This window comes from Sinocyclocheilus rhinocerous, unplaced genomic scaffold (genome assembly GCF_001515625.1).
Source record: "Sinocyclocheilus rhinocerous isolate Xijiao unplaced genomic scaffold, SAMN03320098_v1.1 scaffold587, whole genome shotgun sequence".
Taxonomy (NCBI): domain Eukaryota; kingdom Metazoa; phylum Chordata; class Actinopteri; order Cypriniformes; family Cyprinidae; genus Sinocyclocheilus; species Sinocyclocheilus rhinocerous.
In genome coordinates, this window is record NW_015632478.1 from 280,496 (window position 1) to 291,767 (window position 11,272).

Below are 11,272 nucleotides of genomic sequence, written 5' to 3' on the forward strand. Positions count from 1 at the left end.
TCATGGATGGGTCTTCCAGCATGACAATGACCCAAAACATACCGTCAAGGCAACAAAGGAGTGGCTCAAGAAGAAGCACATTAAGGTCATGGAGTGGCCTAGCCAGTCTCCAGACCTCAATCCTATAGAAAATCTGTGGAGGGAGCTGAAACTTCGAGTTGCCAAACGACAGCCAAGAAACCTTAAGGATTTAGAGAGGATCTGTAAAGAGGAGTGGACCAAAATCCCTCCTGAGATGTGCGCAAAACCTGGTGACCAACTACAAAAAAACGTCTTACCTCTGTGCTTGCCAACAAGGGTTTCTGCACCAAGTACTAAGTCTTGTTTTGCTTGGGGATCAAATACTTATTTCACTCACTGAAATGCAAATCAATTTCTAACCTATATATAATGTGTTTTTTTCTGGATTTTTTGGTTGATATTCTGTATCTATCTGTTAAAATAAACCTACCATAAAAATTACAGACCCTTCATTTCTTTGTAAGTGGCAAACTTACAAAATCAGTAGGAGCTCAAATAAACATTTTCCCCACTGTAAGATCCAGGATCAGAATTTAAAATGGCTTCATTCAGTTTAGCTATCAAAAACAGCACAATTATGCTTCAGTCTCAATTAACTTTATTATGCTAATGATACTTACTGTTCTGGTCACATTTCATCTGGGTAAACTCAGTTTTTGCTTTAATTACACTTAAGTAATCATATCAAAATAAGCTCAAGATCAGTTAAATGGACTCCTCCAGCTATGAAAACAGCAAAAAAATTAAAATAATAATAATAATTTTCAGTATCCATTAACTCTGTTTTTGATGCTGATGATGACATACTTTTTTCACACATCTAATCACATGAAATCATGGTAAACATTGTTTGCTTTGTAATTATTTAAGTAAAAATTATCAAAGTAAGTTCAAGATCAATTGACAAACTATAAAAAAAGAAAAATACCCATGAATCTCCATTAACAGAGTACTCTTGTTTGTCTAACAGTGTCAGCTGACAATCTAATTGAATGTGTTAAGAAGAAGGACCATCAGAAGGTAAGAGCAACATTTGAATACATTAAGCACATAAATACAATAACCTTGGTTTTTTTTACCTTCTAGGTTTCTCAGATTTTGGTTTTGATTTTTAACAGAGGGCAGAGGATTTTTTTTAACAAAATGGCTTGCAAGAGCATACACCTATTAAGATTTGATTGATATTTGAGTAGGTAGCTCGGATGTTGTGTTTTACAGTGATTTAATATGCAAGAGAGCGCGATCCATGTGCTTTTAGTTAAATGTTCACTGGGCCTAAAGGATATTCTGTCGTCTCTAACGCAGGACTGACCTCACCATTAAATGTCAAGTATCTTGCAGAGCGGAGGCAGAACCAGATAAATGATCCTGCATATTCTATTGACCTTTCACTCCTTCTTGGTTTCTATGGTGACCAAACAGGCTTTCTCTAGAATGATAATCTCTCACACCCAGCCCAAAACCTGTCCCCACTCGTAATGCCTCGGTACAGAGAGGAGACGAGGGGACATTTCAGGTATTAATAAGGATATTTGGCATGTTGCAATGGGCAGTGTACAGCACACAGCATCCTTTTCCTGCCCCAATATGTCTTCTTTAAATAAGCATCTCACTGCCCTTACAGCTGGACCATAGAACTATAAACAGTCAACTCTAACATTTAAACTCGCATGAAATATGCAGAACTACATTCAGACTCTCACTCACACAGACACTCAGGTGTGTCTGTAATTACCAGATTGTGGAGTGCAGAGAGTCCAATGTCTGGTGTGTAGATGGTGTCTTCTCCATCATCAGGAATCTCCTCCAAATGAGACTGAAAACTGGTGAATAAAAAAACTCTGATGATACTAATCTTTCTAGACTCACAGCCTAGGACTGGTGCTAATGCCAGTATTCTATGCCCAAACTCTCTCTGGTGTATAAAAGAGTCCTGACAAATTTCTGACAGATTTTGGGCTTTGTCGCATTGGAAGGGTTGTTTGAACCTATTGAGACGGTAACTGGCATGTTTGCTATCAGCCTCCAGCCAAACTTGTGCTTTTTTCTTTAAGCACATCTGAGCCCATCACTAGATTCTGTTTGAATGACTCTGTGGAAACCAGTACTTTTTGGGACTTAATTTGGCAATAATTAATAAGGCTCAGAGATCAGGGTACCATGTGGCTTCCCTTCTCTTTGGTTTCCTATTGTTTGGCATATGTTTATCTCAGTGTTTGTTTGTATGACTGGCAGTTTTTCTCTGCAGTTGAAGGAGCTGCATAAGAAGGGGGCAGACCTGTGTGTGCAGGACCCTGTGGGCCACACCCTACTCCACTATGCTGTGGAAGTGGGAAGCAAGGAGATCGTCAGATACATCATTGATAATGGTAAAATGATCACATAACACATGTCTGTAACAGCTCTCAAAAGCCACTGGCATAGACAACGTGACTTTGTCTTTGCAGTTTTTATGTCTGTATGTCTCTTGTTATTTCTGTTTAACGATCAATTTAAAAGCTGCGTATGTGCTGTAGATCTTTGAAAGAGTAAAGTAAAGCTCTCATTGTCAGCAGTCTCTGTCTCTCAATTCTCAAATACTGTGAGGGTCGAAATGCCTAAGACTACTAGTGAAAACTATATTAAATTTTTTGAATTTAATACAATTTCTTAGCTACAAATGATATTATTAACAGTAATTTAAGTGAAACGTTGATTTGGTTACCATGAATGCAGTGCAGTATCATATCAGTTTTACGTCATAATGTTTTTTTTGTTTGTTTGTTTTAATTTTTTCAACATATTTTAAACTAATAATTTCTTCTTTTTTTTTAACATTTGTTGTACAATGCCAGTAAAAGTTGGTTCACATCTACGTATTCTTTGCTATTTTTTAAAATGTGGAAAATAAAATAAAATCATCAAAACTATGGCATAAATGGATATTCTACATCTACATTCTACATTTTGTTAGATACTACATTGTTTTGGCTTTGTGTAAAAAAAAAAAAAAAACTACACATACATAACCGATATTTTTCTACAAAACAAATTTCAAGCTTCCAGTCCTTTAGATCAACAGGTCTCTATCATAAGAAACACATTCAGGTGTGTCCAAACTTTTGACTGGTATTGTTTGCTTTCAATTGCTGTTTTTTGTGTTATCTGTAGAGTGTGTGTGTGTGTGTGTGTGTGGGGTGAAGCAGGTCATCTCTCTCTCCCACGCAAGCTTTTTACAGCTCTTCATTAAGCAACCCGCCATCACCTCTGGGCACATGCTTTAGTGCGGTTGCAAGGTTTGATTTTTTTTTTCCCCCCCTCTTTTTCTACAGCACCCACCGATATCCTGGATGTAACAGAGAGAGAGAAGTAAGTGCACACTTGATGCCATTTGTAATTTTTATCTGTTGACCGTAAAAGTTCAGGTTCTAGTTTATGATACTGTTGTAAGGACTGGCTCACTCCGTTTTTTTCAGGAATTATCTTGAGTTTAAGATCTAGAGTCTTGTGTTTTTTTCTGCCTCCTGCCCTCTCTGTCTATTTATCCCTTTCTCTATATCTTGCTTCCTCTCTGTCTGTCTGTCTCTTTCTTTCTTATTCAGTGGAGAGACGGTATTGCACAAAGCAGCCTCGTTGTGTCAGAGGACAATCTGTCATTACCTAGTGGAGGCGGGAGCATCGCTCATGAAGACAGACTTACAGGTGAGATAGACATGTAGAGAAATAGTTCATGTTCATGTTTGATGCTGGAATAAAGGGATAGTTCACACAAAAATGAAAATTCTGTCATCATTTAATCACCCCCATGTCATTGCAAACCCATAAGACTTGGTTAAAGGTTGATCTTTGAAAACAAATGAAAGTGATTATTTTTTGTATTGTTTAGATATAAAGAAGCCCAAATTAAATGTTAAGCACAACATCTGTTCAGCACAAAAAGCGATGGTATATCTTCACAAGATTTGGATTAAATGACTTGATTCATATGGATTCGTTTTACAATGCCTTTTTTTTCCTTTTTGGATCTAAGTTTTGGTTACTTAGACTTTCAGTGAAGGGACAGAAAACTCTCAGGTTTCATAAAAAATATCTTAATTTGTGTTTCAAAGATTAACCAAAGTCTTATGGGTTTGGAACAACATGAGGGTGAGTAAATGATGACGAATTTTCATTTTTGGGTGAACTATCCCTTTAATGTTCATAGTGGTCCACTTGCATGCACAGAATGAAGCCTCATGACCAGGTCTGGCGTTGTTCCTGACAAAAACACAATGAAAAATAATGTCTTAGCGTTTTGAGTATGTTTTGATACACATCCTGTCAGAGTTTATTCCATGTTACAAACTTGATTTGAGAATTTAGGAAGGAATTATTTTGGTAAGTTCTGAATACAGATTCATGCCAAGCCGGGTCTCTGTAGACGTTTGTGGCTTTTGGATCTCTCTCATTTTGGCTGCAGCCTCCAGCTGGTCTCCATCCCTGAACGTCTCTGTACTTAACTGCTCTGTTAGTCACTGCTGACTAAGACCTCCGCATGAAACAAGGAACCATTCTTCCTTCCAACAGCCCACCCCCTCCCCCGCTCACCTCCACAGATCCAGCCAAGAGACTCGAGCTCTCCTGCCGCACTTCTGATTGGTGTACCACAAAATTACACACAGCTGTAGACACACTAGACTCTAATTACTGCCTCTCTTCTTTTCAGAAGAAACATCAATTTAAAAACTACTTATTTGACGAGATCTGCGAGGGAATGATTTTCCACAAAGCACAAAAATCTCATTTGTGGATAGAACTATCTGCACTACTTCCTTTCGCTTACTCACTCACTTTTTTTCCTGTAGTTTTGTACATTTGCACCACTGGGCCTCGGTTTAACGGTCTTCTCTAAAGCTCACAGCAGTCTAATGGCGCTTTTCCACTGCATGGTACGGTACGGCTCGGTACGGTTCACTTTTGGGGGGTTTTCCACTGGGCTTTCCCAGCTCCCATCTGATAAATGTGTGAGACGCCACTGATTGAGTCTCCTGAGTGCCAATGGACTCTAGTCTGCCTGACAGCATTCAGTTCTATCTATGTAATTATCAGTAACTCGTGTGCTGTTGAGGGAGATGAAATGTGTAAAGTCACCAGTCTGATACGGTCTGCAGACCGATATGAAGATTTTTCTCTTCAGAGGATTTCCCATGATTTTCATCTACCCTCTTCAGGGAGATTGTACTCCCGTAATCCTGATATACTCAATCTGAACAAGACCTGATTTAGCGGTGCCATTTTCCTGGACTGTGGTTTGTTGCACATAACAGCTCCATCAGCACTTTTCTGCCCTGCTTTCTCTCTGTTTCCATCAAATCTAAGGATCCCACACTCTTAGTTTCTTTCAATCCAGAAAACATCAAATCCAAGATATAGTGACTCATTGTTCATTGCCCTGTGATGAAGCACAGTCCTCCTCTCACTTCCTTTCCTCTGTTTCTCTTTTACAGTCTATCCATCTTTGTCTTTATATAATGAGCATCCCCATTATTATTTCCATCATTTTCCCCCTCTCTCCTTTGTGACTTGTATGAGGATGAATGCTAGTTTTTAAAAGCGCTATAAAAGTGTGATTATATTTCTGTTGGGCATGCCCTGCAGAGATCAGTCTCTTAACCACAAAGCTTTTTTTTCCTCCTGTGAAACTCGTCTCTTTTAGTTCATCATGGCTAATATTCTTCATTGTGCTAGCTACAGGACTCTGTAGCTTTTGACAGCTTTTCCAGAATTGCCTTTGTTTGCATGTGAAAGGCTGAAAATGGAGGGATGCAGCACTGCACTGGAAGTTGCGCAGTATGAAAAGGTGCTGGTGGCCGGTCGTACTGTACACTCTTGAACAAAAGCAGCTTCATCTGTGCCACAACAATGAAAGCGCCTGGCGGACAGTTTGAGTGCTCCGAGCTCTGTCCAACAGGAACGGTCCAGGCCTTTCTCTCAGACTCTCTGCTCCAGGCCTGCCTGCAATTAACAACAATTACTGTTGAGCAATGCTGGCACAGGCAACACAGAAAAAGAGAGGCGTTTTCTAAAAAAGAACATGTTTACCATTATAGACTCAGTGTAATCTTTGATTTCCCTTCTTCATTGTTCATGAAGAATCTGTCTGAAAGAAACGGTCCCTAATTAAGACCTGGAGCAACCATAGATGTTCTGTGTGTTTTGCTTCAGTTCACGAAGCCTGTTCTTGAACTTTGTATTTGTAATCGGGGTCTCAATGGACCAGAGAGCGGTTTAATTATAAATTGTCAAATTATTTATATTTCTTTTTACCTCTTCAGCATTTGTTATAATATGTGTCTTCATTTTCAGGGTGACACTCCAAAGCATCGTGCCGAGAAGGCGAAAGATCCAGAACTTGCGGCGTATCTTGAGAACCGCCAGCACTACCAAATGATCCAGCGTGAGGACCAGGAGACTGCAGTTTGACCTTTAACCTCTCACCCCTCCACCTCAACCGGTGTCCTCCTTTTTGTGCCAAAACAACAGTAACCAAAAATGTATCGCTAAACCCATCGCAGGCTCTCATGACTGCACGGTGGTGATACATTCCCAGAGAGGGGGAGATGGTCGCACACTTTACCGTCTCTGAAGAGGTCCCAAGCTTTGGTCATCATTCTCTGAATGACCTGTTGGACTTAATGCACTGCCAAAACATCTTAGAGTTTGTATGTATGCGACAGAATGCATTTCCCTCAATGTTACTGCACTCATCAAGCTTGCTTTTCTAGTATGACAATGCTGAATGTTCAATGAAATACAGTGAGGATTTAAAGATGCATGGGCTGGTGAGGACAGTGCTGTGTCTGTCTCCAGAGTTATCACTGTCTGTATAAGTGTACCTGGAGCGTTTACCGTAGCCCTGGCTCCACAGCTAGGTTTAGTATTGCTCTGTTATGGCTGAGCGTTAATCTGGTTAGTGGTCCAGAACATGAACCAGAACCGGAAACAACATTTCGGTTAGCGGAGTTATTTCCTAATAACATTAGAGCCATTAAATGATATTATGTTAATGTATAATGTAACTTTCTAGATTCCCCTGCACTGAAAGTGTTCAGGTTGGTTCAAAGATAGGAATGTTTTCTGGGGTCTTGGTTTGAAGTATCAGAACCATTTAGATATTTTTCAGGCGTGTTATTGGAAGGATTTAGCATTTTCATAGATTTCTGTGCTGTTTCTAACATTAACATGTTAATAACATTCGGTACTGTAAATGTATGCGAGTAGCTTTCTGTTTAAGAGGCATTTGCACTGTAGCTTTGATTGCCTTCTTTATTCTATACTCTGGATTTATAATTGATGTACTAAAATATAGCTTCTTTCCTACAATATTTTTAAGTAACTAGATGTTTATATAATTTGTAGCTATAAAAGATGTTGTCATGTTTGTATTATAAAACTCTGTAAATTAGATTTTGGTTTATGAGAGTTGAGAACAGGTCTCTGTAATTCAGCTCATTTTTCTTAAATCTTTGTGATAAAACAACACACTCTGTAAGAGTTTGTTTTGTTTCATATTTTTTTAGTGCCGATGTCTTAATGCAGATTCAAGATTTTAGGATGCTTATATTTATTTTCCTAAATCGTTATATATTGAAATTAATTAGGCCTTGAATGCATACATATTTAATAATATTAGTAATTTATGACTTATTTCAATTATTTACATCATAGAATGAAACTCTTCTCTCTCTAAAGACTTATTACTTCATTAATGATATGACCCACTGATTTCAAAGTTCTTTAAATGTCATTATACAGTATGTATGCATATTCATATTGTAATTTAGTAACACACTGTGTTTGGATGAACACACTAGCATCTTTAGTGCTCTTCATGTGCGGTCAGAAATTTTCAGCACTCTCAGTTGTATTCTTTGGAAAGACTTCGGAAAGTTTGAGTGTTTAAAAAAACCAACTATCCATCCATCCGTCCATCTATCCATCCATCTCAGCCTTTTACCCAGACAGCTATTTGACAGGAGCCTTGATGAATGAGATCATATGCCATAATCTCTGAACTCACTCAACTCTTTCAATAAACGTGATACGTCTTAATGATCAATTTTCTTAAATTCTAAAAGACTTTGAGTTTTAGACTTTTTTGCACTTTTTTAGTAAGAAAAATTGGGTTTGTTGTCCATAATGCATGGAAATCGTTTCTTTTTTTATCCTTTCATTCTATCCGTTTTATGTTCCGTCTGAGACCTCAGTGTAAAGGCTGATTGTGTAATGTGTATAAGATGAGAACACATTTGGGTTTTGAGTATTGGTGTCACTAATTAGCTCCTGTACTACAGTAATTAAAAAGCTGTTTTATATAGTGCAGACAGACACCGGTTCACATATGTGACCCTGGAGCACAAGACCAGTCTTAAGTCGCTGGGGTATATTTGTAGCAATAGCCAAAAATACATTGTATGGTTCAAAATTATAGATTTTTCTTTTATGCCAAAAATCATTAGGATATTATGTAAAGATCATGTTCCATGAAGATATTTTGTAAATGTCCTACTGTAAATATATTAAAACTTAATTTTTGATTAGTAGTATGCATTGCTATGAACTTCATTTGGACAACATTAAAGGCGATTTTCCCAATATTTTGATTTTTGTTTGCACCCTCAGATTCCAGATTTTCAAATAGTTGTATCTCAACCAAATATTGTCCGATCCTAACAAAACCATACATCAATGGAAAGCTTATGTATTCAGCTTTCAGATGATGTATACATCTCAATTTTGAAAAATGGACACTTAAGACTGGTTTTGTGGTCCAGGGTCACAAATGCAGTCTGGGACAAAACAAAGCTAGCAAACGGTCTGAAACTGTAAATGGGCTTCAAGCCAACAGCGCTTTTTACTCAGTCATGCCAACTTCATTTCTTTACTGAGGAATTTTGATCATTTAATTTTACTGTTTGAGATAAACAGCCTACAGGAGCCTCTCACGCTCACAGTGACTGAAGGGACTAAGCGACAATTTTGTGAGTTTTGAGGCTTTCAATTTCTTCGTAATTATCATAATCCTAAAACTAGAGTTCGTCAGACTAATAGACAGGACAGATGGCATAGATTTGCCACAAATGTTTGAATTTATTTCAGAACACTTAGAGAAGTTTTTCTCATGTACTGTAGTAGTTCGAACAATTTTTATTGTCACTTAAATCTTAGAAAGCAGTTGTACTGAGAGTATGAGATAACACATTCAGTTTGTTACAACTTTTTATTTCTTATTTAAAATATGTTAGAGCCTTGCTATAATACTCAACAGTTTTTTAAAATCTTTTTTCTGTAAAACTTCTAATTGATTTGGACTTTATTTGACTTTTATTGGCATGGAGTCCTTAGAAACACAGCAGCCTTAAATTACTTAAGTGATTTGCAAATATGTGTATGTCCACAATACCATATCTGACTATTAGCAATATGTATTTTTGACTGGCATGATGATGTTCTACTGCATGAAACAGTCCACATCTATTAACTCAGTGAAGTGGGTATTTTAATGGCCAGTTTTTATTTAAGTGCTGTAATTACCTCTAAGAGCAAGTGAGGTCTGTGCCCCTGCCTTAGCCCACTGTCACTTTGAATTTAGTCTGGTTTTAAGATTTTATCACCCAGACTTTAATGATATGGTTCTTTTGTTTTGGTGTTCATCCATTTACTCCGGCATGTTCAGGGGAGATTGTAAGCAATGCTGGCAGCATCCGATTACACTCCGCCCTTCTTTGCTATGATTTATTTTCATTCAACCAACAGATCATGACTATGGTTCTGTATAGTGTTTCGTTATAATTAATTCATACTTACATGTTTTCTCAAGTAGCTATTTACGGCTGGACCTTACATGTCCTTCCATTATCTTATTAAAAAGTTTTTAATCCATAGCTTATTTTAGCCCATCTCATCATCAGCGATACACTGTCAGCAAGCACTATTTTGCCATTAATTACTTTTCTCTAATATCCTATTTTTCTTCATATAGTGGAGACCCTGTTAAAGTATATTCCATGTTCAGTACTTCAGCACCAACATGATTAATACACACTCCATTTTGTACTGCATTATTACATAAGAGCTGAGATTTTCCAAGAAATCTCACATTTTTCCATTCTTATATGGCAATCTCCTTACTTTTACTTTCAAAGGACGAAGCAATGTAAAATGTGTGTAATTTGAATTTCTGAATGTGTTTTGTTGCTGTGTATTTTCTTGCTCATTTAAGCTATTTAGCCGTCATTGAGATGCATGAAGGCAGTAAGAAGAGGAAGAACTTCTTTCATTGATTTACAGGGAAAAGGATCTGACATTGATACTAATTAGTGTCTGGTTTTAGGTTGTTGTTGTTTTTTTTGTTTGTTTTTTTGAGTTGCAGTGCAATTCAAGGCTACAATTTATTAGAGGTTTTTGAAAAGGAGAAAGCAGAAGGCATGGGTTCCAGTGCAATATATTGGGTTTTAAGAAAAGTTTTATGAATATTTTGTTCTGTAACATATGGTCAATATCTATCTCTTCAGTGAACTTATTCTGTTACTGTATGATTAATAAAATAATAAAGCATACTTAATATTGCATACTGAACAGCAAGGTCATTTGTTGCTTAAAACACACGGATATCTTAAGGGATTGGAATGTGAGTGGTCTTTCTGTTATCGTTATTATCTTACAGTGTCTGTGAACGATCATTTTAAAGCAAAAGAATTAAGTGACTCATTCTTGGTTAACATTAGTTCATTGCCTCGCAAACTAACATTGAACAATTTTGTTACAGAATTTATCTAATTTTTCAAGTTGTGTAAATTAACATTACTGAATGCAATATGAATGAACATGAAATAAACAAATGAACAATAATGCATAAATTAACATTAACCTAGATTTTAAAATTATGCTGTAATTGTTGCCCATTGTTATTATGATGCCATAGCATTAACTAATGTTACCAAATAAAACCTTGCTGTAAAGTGTTACAAATATTTATTTATTTAATAAAATAACGTCTTCACTTTTTGGGAGTGCTTGTGAATTGTGAACTTGAAGTAATTGCGGGTGTCTTTCATTATTATTCCTTTTTGGAGTAAGAAAAAGACTAGAAGCATGCGTATGTGAGAGGAAGTGTAGAGTCCATTCTAGTGGCCTCTGCTTAGAAAGCACAGACTTCATCCTCAACTCTTTAACCTTTTCGACACTCACGTGCTAGTTCACCCTTTGCCCATTTGGCAAACGTTCCCATGAC

The 11,272-nt window shown here is 37.1% G+C and overlaps 1 protein-coding gene across 1 annotated transcript in view; it reads left to right on the forward strand.

Moving 5' to 3' along the window:
* The window catches only part of LOC107742578 (diacylglycerol kinase zeta-like), a 78,672-nt gene extending 71,218 nt beyond the window's left edge, over window positions 1-7,454 (forward strand). Inside the window, exons 32-36 of the mRNA XM_016555617.1 lie at window positions 992-1,041; window positions 2,270-2,390; window positions 3,333-3,369; window positions 3,603-3,702; window positions 6,346-7,454. Of these exons, the coding sequence (XP_016411103.1) occupies window positions 992-1,041; window positions 2,270-2,390; window positions 3,333-3,369; window positions 3,603-3,702; window positions 6,346-6,462 (425 nt within the window). The 3' untranslated portion in view covers window positions 6,463-7,454. The remainder of the gene's footprint in view (window positions 1-991; window positions 1,042-2,269; window positions 2,391-3,332; window positions 3,370-3,602; window positions 3,703-6,345) is intronic.
* The last annotated feature ends 3,818 nt before the right edge of the window (window positions 7,455-11,272 follow it).